The 19344-nt window shown below is 41.0% G+C and overlaps 1 protein-coding gene across 2 annotated transcripts; it reads right to left on the reverse strand.

Moving 5' to 3' along the window:
• Positions 1 to 1550: 1550 nt before the first annotated feature.
• Positions 1551 to 18826, reverse strand: PRPF18 (pre-mRNA processing factor 18). Of its 2 annotated transcripts, XM_042792648.1 has the most exons (11): positions 18707 to 18826; positions 17589 to 17666; positions 17437 to 17463; positions 14530 to 14634; positions 12745 to 12858; positions 10815 to 10961; positions 8992 to 9060; positions 7747 to 7887; positions 7201 to 7272; positions 4586 to 4741; positions 1551 to 2226 (listed from the first exon to the last, which is right to left on the reverse strand). In XM_042792648.1, exons 1-11 carry the CDS (start codon positions 18770 to 18772, stop codon positions 2146 to 2148), a joined length of 1056 nt encoding a protein of 351 aa, XP_042648582.1. In that variant the 5' UTR covers positions 18773 to 18826; the 3' UTR covers positions 1551 to 2145. The 2 variants fall into 2 exon arrangements, with proteins under 2 accessions (XP_042648582.1, XP_042648583.1); XM_042792649.1 differs by lacking the exon at positions 17437 to 17463.
• Between the last annotated feature and the right edge of the window lie 518 nt (positions 18827 to 19344).

Genomic DNA, 19344 nt, shown 5'->3' on the forward strand with positions numbered 1-19344 from the left:
AGGTTGCAATGCTCCTTAAGCCATCCCCTGGCTACTCACTTGCTGCTCTTTCCAGGGAAATTATAGCTCTTCTAAACGAGGGACAATACTGTCCCTCAGTTACTTAAAGAGTTCAAAACCAAGGCCAGGATGAAAATTTATAAACAGCTCAGGAAATCACCTCGTTGCAGTGTTATAAATAAATGTTTCCTGTTGTAATAATGCCACTGAAGAGTATCTGTACAGAGCACTGCAAAAAAAAAAATAATCACCAGACACCACCGTTAATGGAACTCTTCCATGCTCTTGACATCTGCCCAGCTTCTCCCCACAAATCCCCGTCTATTCCCCAAAGGCCCCTCCCCAAGTGCTGGTTAGGTCTCATCAGCCTCATTTTTATTACTTCTAAACTGTTTAAGCTCTTGACATTTTCTCTGGGGTCACACACTCCAGACTGAAAAACTCCTGTGTCCCAAGAGGCACGTCAGAATCTGGAGATTCTCCAGAAGAACCCGAAGTGCCACAAGACGCTCCTCCAAACGCTGCCAGCAGAAATCCCCCAGCACCACCCCCCACTGACCCACAGGACGCTGCGAATACCCACGGGAGACGGTGACTCCTCCAGAAGGCGGCACCAGTTCCAGCTCCAGTGCTTCGGGTTGAATTGAGGACTTGGACAAACCAACACCCGTGAACACTGACACGTTTCTCCGGGAGGTGGCTGTGCTCAGGCTGCACCCGGCCCACCACTGCGGCAGCTCGATGGTCACAAGCCCAACGCTCCCGAGTGCCAGACCTGCCAGAGCCCCGGCTGCCTCACGCGGTACCAGATTCCAACACCCACCTGAATCCAAGCCCCAGCAGCCGGGCCCAGACCCTCCCCTCCCCACCGACCGCACAGAAAAGGCTTCTCCAGGGGCAGGGGAGCAGGCTCTGTATCGGCTCTACGGGCTCGGTGGGGCCAGACACACTCGAGGTCTGGATTCTCACCAGTGTGGGTACTGGCAGTAATTAGCGGCCACTGCAATGATCAACAATTTAAGAGCTTCACTGAAGGTCCTAGAAAGGCCTCCTTAAGAGAAGGACCTGTTTAATACTGTTGCAGAGGCACTGCTGTTCTTGTAATTGAAAAAAAAAAAACAAAAAAAAACCAAAAAAAACAAACCAAAACAAACCAAAACAAAAAAAAACAAACAAACAAAAAAAACCACAAAAAACAAAACAAAAACAAAAACACATTATTTCAGCCTAAGGCTTTGAACCTGCACCACTAACAACGTTTCAACATTTCACTGTTGATGCAGAATTACACATTCTTGTTTCTGGGACTTTCTCCGCCGTTCCCAGTCAACACGCACAATGGTAAAGACTTGTGGCCACATATACAATACTGTTCGTGGTCATGGGAGGTCCTAATTATTTTCTCTGCAATGCCCAGAAGACTGAAATTTTCTCCAGATGTATAAAAATGGGATTTGAAAGCCTCAAGAGCCATAAGATTACTTCCCCCAAGCCCAGAAGGCTTATATTAAAAATATCGTTACCAAAAAAAAAAGCACCAATCAGATACATTCAAGATCAAAAATTCTTTGCACTGAGGCTGGCTGTATTTTTCAGCTGAGAAATATAGAAAACTTTTTTTTTTCCTCCTGATAAATCCCACATGAAAGATTAACCAATAAAGTCTTCATATTTAAAGAAATAACCAAGATTCAGATTCAACTGCTTCCCTCTAATCATCTCCCCACATCAGTCTCCAACGGGAAAGCAGCCAAAAAAGCTCCACATAAGCTCTTGCAGGGCTGAGTCTCACCTAAAGCTCTAAGATATGGGCAACAGTTCAGTCTGTGTGGTTCTCTGAATAAAAAACTGAAATAAAAGCAAAGGTGATGTTCATTGTCCCCTGGTCATTGTCCTGGTCATAATCCCTTCAGAAATACCCCCCTCTGCTGTATACTGGATGCACTCAGCATAAAGCATAGATTTAAAAAGAAATCTAACTAAATGGGGCTCGTAGAAAGGAAGCTGTAGAAAATCTGCTGCTTTATGCTTTTTCTCAAAGCCCACCCTAGGTTCCTGTTGGTGTTAAAGCACAAACTGTCTCTTCAATCCTCTCTGGGTGTTAGGAGATCAAAATATGAGTCACGCCTTGGACACTGCAGAGCCTCACAGAGCGTTGTACTCCACACATTTCGATGGGTCTGTTGGGAAGTGCTTCTGGCAAATTGTCATGAGCCTCTTCAGCCCCTAGGAATTAACAAAACAAGGACAATTCTATAAGAAAACCGCAGCTGCCAAACAAACTTAACAGCCTACAGTATTTTTAAGTTTAACAAGAAAAATTCAAGACAAACGGCTGCTATTTTGGGGTGGTTCTTTTTAATTTAGTTGGTTTTCCAGCTTTTAAGTTTTACAACCCTTTCTGCCTGCAAATGCCAAGTTATCACCAATATTAGAGCATCGGTGGCATAACTGAAGAGACCACAGATTCGGTCCCTCCTGACAGATTCACAGTGAAGGATCACAGCAATGCTTTAATCCCTCTTCACCACCACAGGAGAAAACAATACTAACACAATAAAAGATATTTAAAAGAAATTTGAGTATTAGAAGTAATTCTGTAGATCAAAAAGCAATTTCTGACACCAAAACAAGCTGCACAGCTACAAGAACTGAACAATTTCTCTGGAAGACAGATGTCATTCTTCCCCGTGGTGGCACCACTCCTGACCTACACCGTGGACGCAAACTGAAAAAGTGATCAAGAAGAAAGGCAGAATGTCAACTTTTCTCTTCAGTTCTTTCAAGGCATCAATTATCAAAATCCAACATGACAGAAACTGTGATTATTTTCTTTCAAGTCACATATAAAAGCCTAACAGAGAAGAAAGAAAATTGCTGTGGTGGTAAATTCAGCAGTGACACTGTATTTCAAGATGGCAGAGTCAAGTGTCTGTCATTAGACACTCATCATGGATGATGGGAAAGAAGGGAAGGGGAAGAAGGAAAAAATGATTCAAGAGAGGATGCTTTGGCTTTTTCGATGTAGGCAAGTCTGGAAAATGTCCTAGCACCATGACTCCTTGTTGGGGATGTTATGATCCCAGGTTCATTGTGAATCAGAAACACGTTAGCTTGATGTAACTGCTGGCACACAGATAATATTCCACGCTTCAGTTTGAACCAGACTAGCAAAGACCTGATACTTAAAACCAGCACAGAGAACATACGTGTTTAAAGCCAACTTTGACTTGGCACTTCAGTAAGTTGTGTAATTCAGTAGCACAGATATGAAATTCACAGTGGAAGGACGAACACGAAGATTTCCTTGATGAAGAGATGCAATTCCAAAAGCAGAGTAGGGACAACCTGGGGAATTCACACACATCGTATCTTCCACAAGGTATGTTAAAGGAGATCAAGCAACACAAGAGAGGTAGAGATCTTTCTGCCAGAAGAGTGACAACTGGACTCATTGGCCAGTTACTCACCAAAATTAGAGAAGCAGCATTATGGCTATGCTGAGGCCCACTCCAATCTTCCTTTAGAGTCAAAATCACTTTTTTAATACAGACTAACAACAAAATGATTTAGTTTAACATTAGCTATTTCATCCATTAATTACTTTCGAGCAAGTATTACCCTAACCAGAGCCTGTCTCTGAAGATGCATAAATCCACATGCCAATTCTCACCTCTGATTTACTGGCTCTGTCTGGAACTCCCTTTGACTTCACAATGATACTTTCCCAGGTTATGATATTAAAAACTATAGTTGAAGAGAAACCAAAGGTTATACTTGTAGCCCCAATACAAAAAGACTCAAGGCAGAAGAAGTTGCATTTTGCAAGCAATCTGCTTGCGGACATCTGCAGAGGTTGAAAAGCAACAGAAGTCCTTCTGCTGCAGCAGGAAGACATTTATGTAAACCTCTCCAGCCAGCAGCTCTGAGCTCCATGGTACTGCTCTGGAGGCTTCAGAGTTAAGCCAGAAGGTCTTTATCTCACTGAAACTGCAACTGGCAAGAGGCAAATACATTTAACAATACTAGGAGAGAAGACTTGTTTCCTCAGACCCATCTACCCACTACGCTGAAAGGTCAGAGAAGAGAAACACTACTACTAATTCCACAACCAAAAGTTCGTGACATGAGTATGAATATGCATAGGAGAAACTAAACCTGCAATTTTGAACCCACACTGTTAAAGAAACATGTTTGAAAAATGAACGCATTTATCTAGTTGCAGGAATAGTCAGAAGGACTGTATTTCACGGTATAAAATTCCACGATGTTAAAACCATGACTGAAGCAGTGAAGCAACTTGGAGGAATAAAGCATGTCTTCACAGCTTCTTTGATGTTCATACAGGATCACAATAGTTCAGATGTAGAAAAATCCATTAGACTGTTCCTTGCCAGCACTGAAAAGCCTTCAGGTCCAGGATGAACTTCCTATTAAATGAACATTATGTTTAATCCAAACTAAGGCAATTGATCGTTTCTAGGACCTTTCTACCACCACATCACCTGTAACTACGAAGCCAATATTTCTCAAAGATCCCCTAACTTCAAAAGCAAATCTGTTGGATTTCCAAAGCTAACATTACCTGAATATACTTCCTTTGAGTTTCATCATTGAGAACGTGGGCTACGTGCTTCGAGAAGATCTTTTCTCGACCCGTTCGAGCGTGGATGCCAACCATGGTGACACCAATAGGCCAGGGAGCATTGCCAATAGCCATCTGAAGATAGGCATCGTTTGCCTGAAGGAATACAGCGCGTGCACACTTAGCAAAACAGAAAGGGCACAAGAAAGCAGAGCATTTTTGCATTGCCAGATACACCACCACCACATGTTCCAGTCTCTCCGAATCAGGTTTCATGGCACAGTATTAACCAATTCTACAACACACCTTCCTAACACAATTTATGTTTCTGCTGAACTCTGAAGGCAGCAAGGACTATATGGACTTTCCCTATAGGGTGATGAAAGAAAGCACTGCATAAGGCAGTCTAATATTGATAAAAACTAAAGTTTACTAGGATTGTTTTCAACTCATCCTTCTCAGGTTCCCATAAGCTTTTTTGCTGTAATCCCCTTTACAAACCTTGCTGTTTTGGCTGCAGACTAGACCAGGGAGCCTGGCTGTAAGCACAACCCACTGCAGGCTCACGTCACGTGTGCAGAACTGAGGTCACCCAGCACACAGGAGTGCGCTGGGGCCTGACAGCTCTGGGGGAGAAGCAAGAGTCCAATGAGGCTGAGAACCAGCTCTCTACAAAACTGGGTCAAATAAAGCATATTTCTAATGATGTTTATAAACAGAGCACTAGAAGCAGTAAATGTATCTGAAATTTCCCGATCGAGATAGCAGACCCTGTTTCTTAACATAAAACTGTAGCAGACATCATCCCTGAGGAAGAACAGGGATAAAACTTGAAGGGGAAAATTAATAGAAAGAAAGGGAGAAAGGAAAAGAAGTACAGAGCTTAAAAAAAAACGTAACTGAGGTCCAGGAAGTGAGGGGGAAGTGAGACACATACATGCAGTTACAGAAACAGCTTCCAGAAGGACTTGGAGCAGGACATTCACCACTGTTAGTGAGCAGCTACAAGACTCACTGATAAAGAGTTCATTTATCATCTCCCACTTAGAGACTAAAAAATTAAAAAGTAGCAATCACGACCAGTGGGTGCAGTTTCTTCTCAACTGGCACTGAGCAAAATCCTCACTGAGAGGTGAATAATGAACAAGGCAGGGGGTTGCATATAGAGCTGAGAGCGAACCTGAAGAAGGGACTTAATCAAAACCTACATGAGGCAGAATCTGAACAGTCTTAGTCAAGTATCTACTTGCTGACTAAAATATAGTTTTGTGATGAAACACAGTATGTGAACATGCGATTACAGACCCTTCCAGGATTGTCACAGCAGGGTTAATTAAAGTTGAGTGGACAACTTGCATTCTGGCATTTGCCTACTGTCACATGTTCATTTCAAAGTTAAACTCTTTCAAGTATTTCACCTAACAAAGCAGTAAAAATTTGTGGTTGACAGTGTTCACTAGGCTGCAAAGTAGAAAAAAAGCAAAGAAGACAACAGCAGGCAGAAAGAGACAAGTCTCTTAGGAAGCAAAATAGAAAAGAATATGAATATCTTTGAAAGCACAAGGCTCATTAGCCCAATTTAAAAAAAAAAAAAAAACACAACACAAAAACCCTCCAGGTGCGTACTGAACCCCCCCTCAAATCAGTCTGTGAAGTTTAAATAAAGACAAGCACCTCCAGGAGAGAGGAGCACAGCTGATCAGCCCATGCAACAGACCACATTCCCACACACTCACTGATTTGTTTGGGAAGGCATCAGAAAGGGAATTTCAGCATAATGATGATGACCAAAAGAAAAAAAAATGCCCTAAACCAAAACCCCGCTATCATACATCCCACAATTTTAGTTCTACTGTCAAATTATTTGGATTAAACTTGCTTCAGGCCATCTAAAGTTTTTTCAATAACAAAAGCAGGTTTGCTTGCTTGCTTGACAAATTATCCCAAGTCCTCACAAGAATAAGAAATACTAGAAATTTAAAAGCAAAACATGGCTCAATTTCCTCTGCATACACAAGGTGCTTAAGCAAACGCTATCAGTGTTTGAGTTTCACTCCTGAAGGCAGTTACAAACAAAACCCAACGCTGCCTTTGATCTCGTGTGCCAAAGTACTTCTGCCTCCTCCAGTAAACAGATTTTGTTCAAAAAACTTTTCATTAACCGAACTCAACCTTACCAGGCCAGCTAATGTGAGCATACCAAAGAAAAGGAACAGTGTCTCATATTCAATAACTCAGCTCACCTCAATTAATTCCTAATTAATTAATCAACATCCTATTACTATTAATTCAATGCCTTCATTTAACCTCACAATATCAGGTTTCCCATACAGGATTACTCTGCAACTTAATATAACCATCTCTGAGAAAAATTCTCTTCGTGCTTGCAAAGCTCTGCAGTTTCATCAACCTCAAGAGATCTTCTGACAGACTGTGGATCAAATGCTATCCAAAGCCTAACCTTTAATAGCCATTTTTCATTTTGTTTGAATATATGTTGTGTGTATTTCCAGCTATGTGTCTTCAAAATGCAAAATGGGAAACGTTGAAGTAATAAATTCAATCTGTTAGAACCAGAGAGCCTGAACATGCCAGAAGAGTGAAAACAAACGTACCTTCACATATTCTCTTTGCAACATGAATTTAATAATATCCGTTATTGATTCTTTGATGTCTGCAGGAAGTGTCTACAGGTGAAGAATGGGAAAAAAAGACATCTTCAGACTAGACTTCAGGAAATTCATCCTACTCAGCATTTACACAAAGTTTAGCACCAACCCTAGCTTGCAGACTTCAACAAAGGAAAACCTCTGCCTTATTTAGATGAAGGATCTGAAGCAAGAGAGGTTAAGTGGTTACACCTAGTAGCTGGTGGCAAAGTGCAAAATACAATCCCGATTCTCTACCACATTTGCAATCCAGTGAACAGGTGATACATAAAGCAACACTTGGGAAAGCAATGGGTAGCCAGAATTCACTGGTCAAGATTAAAAGGTCAGAACTGGGAGTCATAGGCTCTAGACACAGAAACCCTGACCAACTCGTCCTCTGTTCTTCAGTAAAGATAACATTGTCTGAGGAAAGGGCGCTAACTACTGAATACTTTGAAAGCAGGAGTGAAAATAAGTCTTAGAGGATAGTGACATTTAAAAATGATTCACCCTTTTCCGAAGCTTTCTGAAGAGTGGCCTCAGGTACGATTCTGTCTGCTTTTGAGTGGCGCTGTTCAGCTTCCCCTGCACTCCCCGTTTCACATAGTCTTCTCTGGCATTCAGCTCCTTAGCCCAAACTCCAAGAAGAAACTGTACAAGGAACAAGCAAATTTATGTCATAGTGCCATCTAGTGACTTCCTCGGCAAAACAGATGGGAACTGGTTTAAGCCATCAAGGCAAAAATGAGCTCTTTGGAGAAATCTGAATTAAGAAGGCAAGAAGCCTCTTTCAGAAGGACAGGAAAGGACAGATGGGAACAACCCTCCTATCATAAAAAACATATGGGCGAGGTGGGGAACATGTATAAAAAGATGTGTACAAAAAAAAAAAAAAAAAAAAAAGGAAACAACAGTGTAGGTATCGGTGCCGGGAGGGAGGAGTGGTACAGAAAAAGAACAGAAATTCAAGTAGAAGATGCTGATGTTTCAGGGCAATTTTTGTGAAGGAGCCTAAGGAATGGTGAAGATCACAGTGAAAATTCAACACACCAGAAGGGAAACATGTCAAATGTACCTTCTCTCTGTCTGGAAAACAATTTTTGAGCTTTCTTTGACTGCCCAGCCCAAAATATATTAAAATGCCGGTGTATCTTATATACATGCATGAAAGCTTCAACTCTTGCTGTAACTTCTGATCATCCCAACAGATTACACAGGAATTGGCTGACTCAAATGAGAGGCAATACAGGCTACTTGCCAGGAAACAAGGAAACAATTTTCTACTATCCACTTGAACCTGTTTCCTTAGCAAAGCCAGCAGACTTCCTTTAAAATTCTATGATTTCACAAAACAGTACCTGTTGACATTTCATTTCAGCTTGCACTGTTCCTGAGGAAGAGAGGTAGGGACTCCTCCGAAGTTTTTAATGCCACAGTAGTACACAGAAGCAACTACATACAACTGCTTCAATTATCATAGAGAAATCAAAACTGCATTTATTTTGTCTGGAAAAGCAGGACCAGATTTTGAAGAATGCTGCTCTCCCAACAGCACTTTCCCAGGTCTAGCAGAAATCACTATTGTGACTAACCAAGACTGTGGAGTGCCAAGCATTAAAAAAACTCCACACCTTAAGTGCAACATGTGAGTTTTTCCTCTCCAAGCAGCTGAAACCATCCCTTCTATTCACAAAACGTACCTGCATGTTAATAAAAAATATGACACAGCTACAGAATAATTAATCTATTAGTTACCTTTAAGAACTTCGTTATGATGTCCATATCATAGTGATCATCACCCCGCCCTAAGGATTCTCCCAAAGCCTAGAACAGGAGAAGAAAAGGCAGTTATTTCCACACCGTCTAGAAGCTTGCCACTGCCACCTCAGCAGAGCATGAATCACTGCATCGTGAACTGCAATAAACTCCATCAGTAATCCAAAACACTAGTTAGGAAATGGAGTGAAGCAGCTATATATGCTACTAAGAATCATTAATCCATTACAAACATTTAGGTCAAAGAGCCAATATGATTATTTCTAAAAAGTCAATGCAGCAGTAATTTTTCATTCATTAACTACTGAACTATTGGCATAAGCAGCAGCTGTCTGACAGCACTACATTAAGGGGAACTGTGGATGCACTGCATTTTTTAAGATCCCCAGAGTCATCAATTGACCTAATTACTTTGTTAAGCTATTTTAATTCTCTGATGTACTGGGGCTTTCTACCATTTCATTTAATTGTAACTGTGAAATTGAGGGAACAAAAACAAAAACAAAACAAAACAAACAAACAAAAAAAACCCCAAACAAAAACAAACAAAACAAAACCACAGCACACCAAAAAAAACCCAGCAGTGTGCTCCAATGCTCTAGCTTCCTGCCAAAACCTCAAAACTGTTAATACTAACAGCAATTTTTAGAAACATTTTCCATTAGGTATCGTTGGATTTATAATCTATTTCCATTGTTCTCACATTTCCAAAGCGAGTTTTATTTAGGAAATCTCCTAGATTTGGAACTCAATTCAGTGTAAACCTTTACGCTCAAGGGAATACAGTTAAAGTAGCATAAAATTAAGACTGCAGTGTTTTCAAACTTTTCAGAAAAAGATTACTTTTGTGGCTCAAACTAAGCCTGTCCTACTACCCCAAAAAGGGAATATTTTGATAACTAACAGATTGATAAAATGCAGCCCCATTACAAGTGGTATCCATTCTGGTACTACAGTTATTTTAAACCAGAACCCCTGGTACACTAACAAAAAAGCCAAAGAGAATCTCCTCATAATAATGTATTAATTTAACCTTTCAGTTATAAATTGGATTAATTCTTAAACATACTTTTAGAGGGATGTTATGAAAATTAACTCCTGCAAAGGTTAAGGGTAGAAGCTCAAGTTAATGTGCTTTTCAAAACAGTACCCTAAAATACCAGGTGCTGAATGCATTTCATGGCACTCATTCTCTGCTCACTAACACAAATACCATAGTATTCTTTCAGAAAACAGTAGCCATTTGCTCTGAAGTTTCTGGGACACATCATCTCTGCATTTCTTCTATTTCCTGTGATCTGCCTACTTCTGATGTTCACTTCTTTTTTTTTTGTCCTGGGTGTTTTGATAGCAAATATTCTTTCTGTGTGTCTGTTTTTCAGAGTTCATCTTTCTTGTATAGGAAAAATTAATTGGTACTAAGCTTATTACCCTCTCAAATACTCATAGGAAAGGCTTTAGAATTTATGACCAGGTAACGTATTTTTATTAAATTCTCTACTTCCAAACCCCTTGCAGTTGGAATCCTAACTATCCCTTTCTCTGCAGGCAACTCCTGCCCCCTTTTTGACGGAGTGTTGTCAACAAAGAACACTTGAGTTTTCACATGTCTACTGTAAACGCCTATGGTACAACTCAAGGCTTAGAAACCTAAATTTCCTAACAGAGCATACTTAAGGATACCTCAGAACCTCTAAGTTAGATACTGAAAACAAGTTAACTTTGCCTAAAGTATCCTGAAGCTTTCTCACAACAATATACTACATCTAAAATCCCTTAATTAAAATCTACCCATCACATACTTCTAGTTCTTCAATAGTTGTATTTTCCTCATGAACTTTCAAGTCATTCTGTGAGTCATCGTCTCCTGCTTCTTGGCCGCCTACAATTTCATTCAGATACTGCTGATCTATCTTATCCAAAGCAGCCTTCAGGTCATTTCTCAGGCCCTAGAAAAGATTAGAAATGATTAATTTACAAAAAAACCCTCAAGTAAATAAAAGCAGTTCAGTACTGTCTCTGTGAGCATCCAGCTTGTTTAAGAAAAGTCAAATTCTGTAAGAACATGCATAAGGGTTTAGCTTTGTTGTCTGAACTTAAACTGATTTCAAAGAAGTTTCTGGATTGCTTCAGCACTTAAGAAAAAGAAGGTGTATGAACTTCTGCAGTGTTCACATCTACGAAAGACTTTTTATCATATTTTTACCATAAAAGCATGGAGGACTGAATCAACTTCTAGGACTTTCTTCAACACATTTCCTCCAAGCAATGCACTGAACCACCCCAAAATGAACAGAAAACAGACGATAACCATCATCAGCTCTTCAAGTTTTCACATATGCCCTGAAAAAAGCTGTAAATAAGGTACGTAACACTCCTTCAGTACTATCACATTAAACATTTATGTAGTTTCCCTTTTTACCAATGATTTAAACATAGCAGGATGTTTTATATAAAGTATTTAAAATCCCCTACTCTAGAATAGGTGATTAAAAAAATAAAATTAGAGTGAGTCTGAAACCGTATATATACAGTTAAGAGCTGCTTTTAAGTAGAACAAAAACTCAGCTGAGTCAGTCAGAGGACTTGCATTCTTATCTTGAGACATAAAATATAATGCTCTATAAAGGAATATGGCATTTCTTACCCTAAGATAAATTCATCCACTCCACTGGGAATAGAACACAGTTATTTCCCCTCTTTCATCATCATACCTGACTGTCCGGAGCGTTTCTATTAATCATTTAGTAGTCTAAAAACGTCTGAACCATAAACTGGTTATAGTGACTGTCTACATTTTAAGCAACATGTAGCAACAGGAGTGACTGAACTGTACAACACAAAAAAACAACACAGTCCTATTTATGAGCTCACTATTTGCTAATACTCCTACTATTGTAGAGGTCACTGATGGAGAAAGCTTTTGCTAGCAGAATGGGTTTTTCTAAACCTTCAGATGTGTTTATCTTTTTTTAAGACCTGAATAGGCAAAGGCTTTCCTTTTCTGAGCAGTCCCAAAAAAGACATTTCAAATAACTCAGCTTGTCAGTAATTAGGGAAGAAAATCCAAATTGTCACTCTCTTAGCTGGGTTGAAAATTTGGCTAACAATGAACACCAAACAAACTTCAACTGCATCTCCTCACTTAACTGATCAATTCTTAAGACAAAATGAATAAATCAGTTAACTATGATATATCTTTTAGTCATTTTCTGAATCAATGACTACTTTAAAGGGAAGGGGAGGGGAGAGGAAATGAAGTTCCCATAACAAGTTAAAGCTCTGTAATCAAGCAATTTGAAAAATGATTTACATACCAGAAATACAGGATGCAGTCCTCCTCTTAATTACCTGTACCTTCTCAGAAATGCATATAATCACGAACACAGGCTAGTTTTAACAGCAAATGACTGTCTTCTCTGCTGGTTACAAAGCAGGTGACAGCACAGGCTGGGGTATTACTGCCACCCAGAGGCCCCTTTGTCAGCTGAAAAGGGCCTGGGAGGTTTCCAAGGTTGAACTGTCTAACATAAGGAATTGTAATTGTGCACAAAACTATGACATAACATACTTTCTCAGGCAATAAATGAGACAGGCCAGATATTTCTCTCTGCTCTGTACTACACCTCCCTCCTGAAAATTAAGTTACTGAAACTGATTTTTGGTTGCTTTTATAGGGTTCCTCACTGGTTATCTCACTATAAAAAGTAACTAATACCCAGCCGGTCTTACCTTGTTCACTTCAGGTGCAAGAATTTCTATCTTCCTCAGACGTTGAAACGCATCATAATCTGTTTCTCCAAACAGTCTGATTGGCTCACCTCTTTCTCGTAACCTCCTGATAACCTAAAGAGAATCAAAGCATTCCCTTACACAAACTCATAAAGGAAGCAAAATAAAATCCAGGACGGATTTATTTACTTTGCTTAGAATAACAAGCTGAGCTAGACTGAAGAGGAAATGGCAATATTTTAAGCAGTAGAAAAATGTTTCAGACACTTTACAACCTAAATAGAAAATTCCCACGGTATTTCCGTGAAAGGTCATTCCAAATAGTACCACTCTGAATTCTGCACAGAATCCCAAGCTGTTTAGTATAGCCTAACTTCTTCCTGCTCTGACTTGCTTAAGCAAATACACAAAAACCATCCCTCTGGCAGAGCTTAAAAACTGTTTTCAAAATCACAAAGGAACTTGACAATAATCTCACTCACCTACTTGTCCAGTGCAATAAAGATACACCCTAACTAGCCTGCAGGTTGTCCCAGCACATCTGCAAGACTGATTTACTGAAAAATCTCATCCTTAAGCATTTGGTAAACATTAAGTCCCATAGTCTAACGTGATAGTTGCTTTAAAACTAGACATAACAGAGGTGTAACATCCTCCCTCAGCTGAATTAGGAAGTCACGGGCAGAGCCAAAAACTGCTTTATTCTCCTGATTCCTTATCTCATGTACTGCTTCTAAATCTCTTTATACTTACCATTATTCATTTAGTGTGCCAAGCAATAGGCTTATTGATATACGAATCACCACGCAATGCTTTGGTGATCCAGAGAAAGGCATATACTTCCTTTCACGCCATCACTTCATTATACTGAGACTAGCCGGACAACAAGAAACTACATGAATTAAGACATTCATTCATTTATTCAGTTTAAGTGTCTTGCTGTATGTTGGAAAGCATTTGACCTGCAAATGTATCACAAAACCAGAGGTGGATAGAGTGCTAGAAAAGTAAGACCTAAACCTTGACCAAAACCCGTACCCAAGATCAACCGCAGTGAGGCAGCGCACATTACACAGGACACACAGACCAAACATGAAGCCAACAGCCCACGTTACAAGTCCTGTAAGATACTCCTGAAAAAAACAGTATCTTGCAAAAATAAGGGCTTTGGATGACCTCAGGTGTGAATTTCAGTATTTTCAAGATCAGAATTTATTCTGTACTTCTGCACTTCCTCCTTCTCTTCTGCTTTTGTGTATAGATCTGTTTCTGAACTCACATTCACACAGGTATTTTTACCCTTAGAAAGGACAAAGAACACACGAGCTGCTCTGGCTGCTCAGAACTTTTTCTTCCAGAAACGAAGGTGAACTTCCAAAACTTAATTTCTAAATTTGGGTTCAGAGCAACGAGCTACAAAGAAAAGAAGCTGAGGGAAAAAAATCTTGCAAAACGTCAGCACGCCACCTTCAGTATTACTTAAGAATCCAGGTACTACTTTAGAAGTCATCTGAAAGAGCTGTAAAATGTTATAGCACATCTGTGCCAATCCATATGACAAAGAGGATGTACCCATCTGTACCTGCCTATGCATTCAATCCGACAGCAGATCCTTGATGAGTAAAGATCATCATCAATCGCTGACTGCAAAAATGGAGACTTATTATTTAATACAAACTGCCACAGAAAGCACAGATCACTAGAAAAGAGCAGCCCTAGCAAGAAATTGCAGATAGATACATTTGCTGTAAACTCAAGTAGTCTGTTTATGAAAATTGAATTTACCTCCTGTCTGGAAAGGGTCATTGGTAGTTTTTCTTCTGCCAGTTCGAGTTCCAGCACTGGATTTGATGAAGTCAGTGGTTTCTCTTCCTCCTCTTGCTGCTGTACCTACATTCATTCAGACATAGTTACTAATGTGCCCATGGAAATAAGCCCATATACTGATAGCAATGTAATGATACAGGAACTCTAGAACACAGACTGCTCTAAGACAATACAAAGCTTTTAGTTTTGTAGTTTTTATTGTCTAGAATTGAACTTCACATAACAATAAAAGCTTTTAGAAGTACCAGTATTTCACTAGCAGTTCTGCATGTTGCAGGAAGCAGTCTCTATAGCAAACAGAAAGGACAATTGCTGAAGTTTGGCCATCACTTTAGCAGACAGATGTCAGCACTGGTGACAAAAATAGCAAATCCACCCTCTGCCTATCGATTCATGCCCCTGCCCTATCATCCTTACCCAAGCAAAAGTATTTGCATCATTATGTGGTGAACCAGAAGGGGGAAATGATTTAAACAGAAAATAATCTGGCAAACACGAAGACAGGTACTCTTCCCAGCCCACCTAACCTGCTCATTCAGCTGACCAGGCGTAGCACATGCATGGACACAAGGGCAGAAATTAAAACCCAATGGCAGGAAGAGAGTGGGGCTGCTTCTTTCAGTGACAGTATCAGCTTAAAATATTTATTACCTACAGCTTCAGTGAGCTGAGTACAGTTAGCAGCAATCCATGGCTTCTACTGGGTTTTGAGAGGTGCTTGTTTAAGGTAACACATCTTTCTAACAAGCTTACCATACTTTCTTGTGGGTTTAAAAAAAAAAAAAAAAGAGACACCTACAACTCCTCATAGGGATAGCATCTCATTAACAACTCCTCTTAATCTAAAAGACGGTCTCTGAATCAAACAGAGCTTTCATTCTTCATTACTCAATATTTCAATAACAAAAAACAACTCTTTGATCAAAGCAACTTTGAGACAGCAGTCATGTAACTACAGTTCCCTTTATAAGTTCAAATTTGACAATTTTGACAACATAAGCAGATTGCTGTTGGTAATATTCCCGTAATAAGGAAACATTTCCAGTGTTCCCTCACATCTTGTTTTTAACTAGATTCCTTATTAGAATCTATTTCCTTTACGAACTTGCTAAAAGGGAAATGCCCCACTTAATCCTACAGCACCCTGTAGAATTCTCTGTGCACGGGCAGTACATTGTCATTTCCAGTCTGTATTCAGGTTGATCAGTTTGATGAATGTACCAGACAGATTTTTTTAAAGAAGCTTTTTCATTCCTTCAAGTCAATGTGCCAATCTTGCACTCAGATGTCAGTATGACTCCATGCAGATATAAGGATTCGCCCCTGTGATTCCAGCTACAGGATTCAACCACAAATCTATATTCAATGCTATACCAGCAAACACAGAAATCAATCCTACAACCACAAGTGTTTGGAACGAGCAAGGGAAGAACAATCAAATCAATGCTTAACACATAAAGGGCAGGAAAAAATAAAACTTCTATCAATGCAGGAAAGGGGGAATAGATGGGGGACAGAAAAGATGGAAGAACTGTGTAAATATATAAAGAAATACACTCCCATGGCAGAAGCATACGTACAAATTTTAACTTACAAAACATTCTTGAAATCATAGAGACAGCAGCATTGGGGGAAAAGATTTGATCCGTTCTGTCAGCTGGACTTCAAGTTACAAGCAATACCTTTACCACTGTTATTCTGGTTTCAGTGCTTTCTTTTCCAAGCAAGTCAAATTATTAGATCTTATTAAGTCTAAGCAAAGCAAGAACACACCTGAATTTAAAAAGAAATCAGTCTATATTCTACATCTCATTAACATAGTAAAGATCAAATGCAGAAATCTGGGAGGCTCTAAAAAGGTGCTAAACTTAACAAAGCAACTTATTTTAAAACCGTTTTCAGGGTTACATTTCGAACCAAAACTGGTGCTGCAGCAGCACAGATAACAGCATTCTGACCACCATGCAAGGTTCTGAAGAACTCAAGCTAATGCTCAAAAGGCATCACGTAGTCATTTCCACTTGGAAGAGTGACTGGATTCACAGAACACTTTCTCATGACTATATGCTGCACGTTCTGAGAATCATTTTGGCACTGATGTTCAAATATTCTACAAACAGATCAAGGTTTCAGAATAAGTCACGAACTGGGTAAAGTTGAATTGAAAACAAAGCTTCTATTTGTGCCCAGTAACAAACAACGAGATCACAAGCCTCTATCTTCCACAAGGAAATGCAAACCCCTCCCATACACGTATAATCAGGCAGGCAGGCACACACACTTGTAAAAGAAAACAACATTCTTCCCACTTCAGTAAACTATTTCTCTGACACCGTTACAAGGCAACTAAAGCCTTCCAGATCACTCATTTGTTTCAAAGCATGCCCTACATTACCAACTGTTTTCTAATATTTTGACAGCAAAAAAACAAATGCTGTCCTTACACCCTTTCAATGCTGGATGGTCGATGGCCAAAAACCAAATATAAATATATACAGTATCAAAGTTGGCAGACCTTTTTAATATGCACCCACGCTATACTGATTTCTTTTGGACATTTTGACAAGACCGTGACAGTTATCTGAACGGATAAAATTATCTGGATGTATCCATTTTTTCCAGTAAGGGACGGAGGGGAAGGGAAGGTGGCTGTATCAGATCCAGTGTTCATGCCTAACAGCACAATTTAAAAAGAAAGGAAGACAAGCTTTGATCCCAAGCCACTTCATGCTTTCCACAAAAAATAAATAAATAAACAAACAAACAAATAAATAAATAATAAAAGCCAAACCATAACACAAACTTAAGTAGCTGTATATCATGCATATCTTTTCCTGCATTGAAAATGGTTTTGGAAACTCATACCTCTCCAGGTGGCTTCTCATTTACAGGCTAATGTATAACATTAACAGATTGAACAAAGAACAACAATTAACATTAACAACATTTATACTGTTGATAATAAAATGTAGACTTCAAAGTAAACATACATATTCCTGACAGAACAACTACCATACCTTGTAGCCACATCTCTGAAAGTAGGCCTCCTCTTCTTTTTTAACTAACTCACTGCGTTTGAAATATTTCTTATGCCCCTAAAAAAAGAGGAAAACTGTTAACAGTTTACAATTTCACGTACTCGGGCAAAAATGACAAACTTCCTTACTTGATTTGGTGAATTCAGCTACATCCTTTCACAGAAATGGCTACACTGTCATGTAAAGGGAACTAGTTGGAAGCACCTCTGAAAATCAGCAGTGATTTGGCATCACACAGGTATAAGCAAACTTAAAAGTACATTGCATTCACCAGTGCTTTAAAAAAAGCACGCTCTTTGTCATGTAAGGCCATGGTACTTGTAAGCGTAAAGCTTCACTTCAGATGTGCACAACAAAGTCCAGGTTGGAGTACAGGAAAGTTGTTTAAATAAACCATACAAAACATTGTTTTACACTAAATCAAGGAAGTGGGAGAAATCACCTTTGTACTGAGTATTTTGTCAGCTTGTCTGGTTCACCTATGTAGAAATATGTTTGATAAGACCCTCCAGACACACAACAGATGGCAACTGTGGTCACCCTGAACCATTTCCCTTCATTAATAAGAACTATTCCTTCTTCCTTCACCCAACGTCTGCCTGACCTACAACAGCCTCCAGTCACAGCTCCCTACCCCAACCACGGACGCCAAAACCAAAACTCAGACACCCACGAAAGCACTCTGCCTTCCTGCGGGTGTTTTGAAGCTAACACACGCGGCACACACACCCACCCCTGCAGCCCTGCTACTGCTCTGCGCACAACACCGCAGGAGCGAGGAAAGGGAACCACACATCGTTCCCCGGCGGCCGCACAGACTTCTCTCCCCTCTCGGTGCCTGACAGAAACGGCCAGACCCGCTCCAAAAGGCAACACCCCACACCCCAAGCCAGGCTGTTTCTGCGCCCTCAATTCCTCGGTGCCCTCCAGCCCCAAACTCCTCCGGACTCCTTACCCCCATCCTGGGCCACTCCTCCTCCCCAAGGCCCGACCAGCACCCTGGGCCACCCCGACCCTCCCGAACCCCGCCCCGGGCACCTCCGGACCCCCCACCCCCGCCCCGGGCGGCTCCTGGGCCGCAGCCCGGCCGCCCTCACCCCCACAAGCTCCTTCTCCTCCAGTTGCTGCCGCTTCCGGCTGATCTCCCGCTTCAGGATGTCCATGGCAGCCGGGGCTGCCGCCGCCGCCACCTACGGAAATGGCGGAGCAAAACAACGGCGTCGCTTCCGGACGGCCGCGCCGCGAGCCCACCCCCCGCGCGCTCACAGCGCCCCCTGGTGGCTGGGAGGAGCGCTTGGGGGGGGGGGGTAGTGCGCGATAGTGTGCGATAGGGCGCGATAGTAGGGACAGGGTGACAGTGCAGAGCGGGAGCGGTGGCGGCCTGGTTCCCCCGGGGAGGTCACTGGCTGAGGGAGCACGGGGGGCTGCAGGGATGGCACGGTGGGGGGTCGGGCTCTTCTGCCATGTAACAAGCCATAGGGTGAGAGGAAATGGCCTCAAGCTGTACCAGAAGTTCAGGCACCATCCTTGGGGGTATTTATTTCAAAGACGTGTAGCTGTGGTGCTTAGGGACACGGTTTAGTGGTGGGCTTGGCAGCGTTAGGTCTGCGGTTGGACTTGATGATCTTAAAGGTCTTTTCCAACCTAAACGATCCTGTGTTGCTGTGAGGCTGGTCACGGGCCCCAAGGAGCACGAGGGGCTGGTCGGTGGCCTCAGGGATGGCATGGTGGGGGT

The sequence above is a fragment of the Tyto alba genome, unplaced genomic scaffold (genome assembly GCF_018691265.1).
Source record: "Tyto alba isolate M040663 unplaced genomic scaffold, T.alba_DEE_v4.0 Super-Scaffold_2, whole genome shotgun sequence".
NCBI classification, from domain to species: Eukaryota; Metazoa; Chordata; class Aves; order Strigiformes; family Tytonidae; genus Tyto; species Tyto alba.

Excerpts from the sequence above, each read along its gene's own strand:
- PRPF18 (XM_042792648.1), bottom strand. The coding sequence starts at position 18,772 with ATGGACATCCTGAAGCGGGAGATCAGCCGGAAGCGGCAGCAACTGGAG. Across the intron at positions 14,635-17,436 it reads ATGAGAAGCCACCTGGAGAG|GTACAGCAGCAAGAGGAGGA; the intron begins GTATGAGTTTCC and ends GAATGAATGTAG. Across the intron at positions 2,227-4,585 it reads CTCAAAGGAAGTATATTCAG|GGGCTGAAGAGGCTCATGAC; the intron begins GTAATGTTAGCT and ends GTTAATTCCTAG.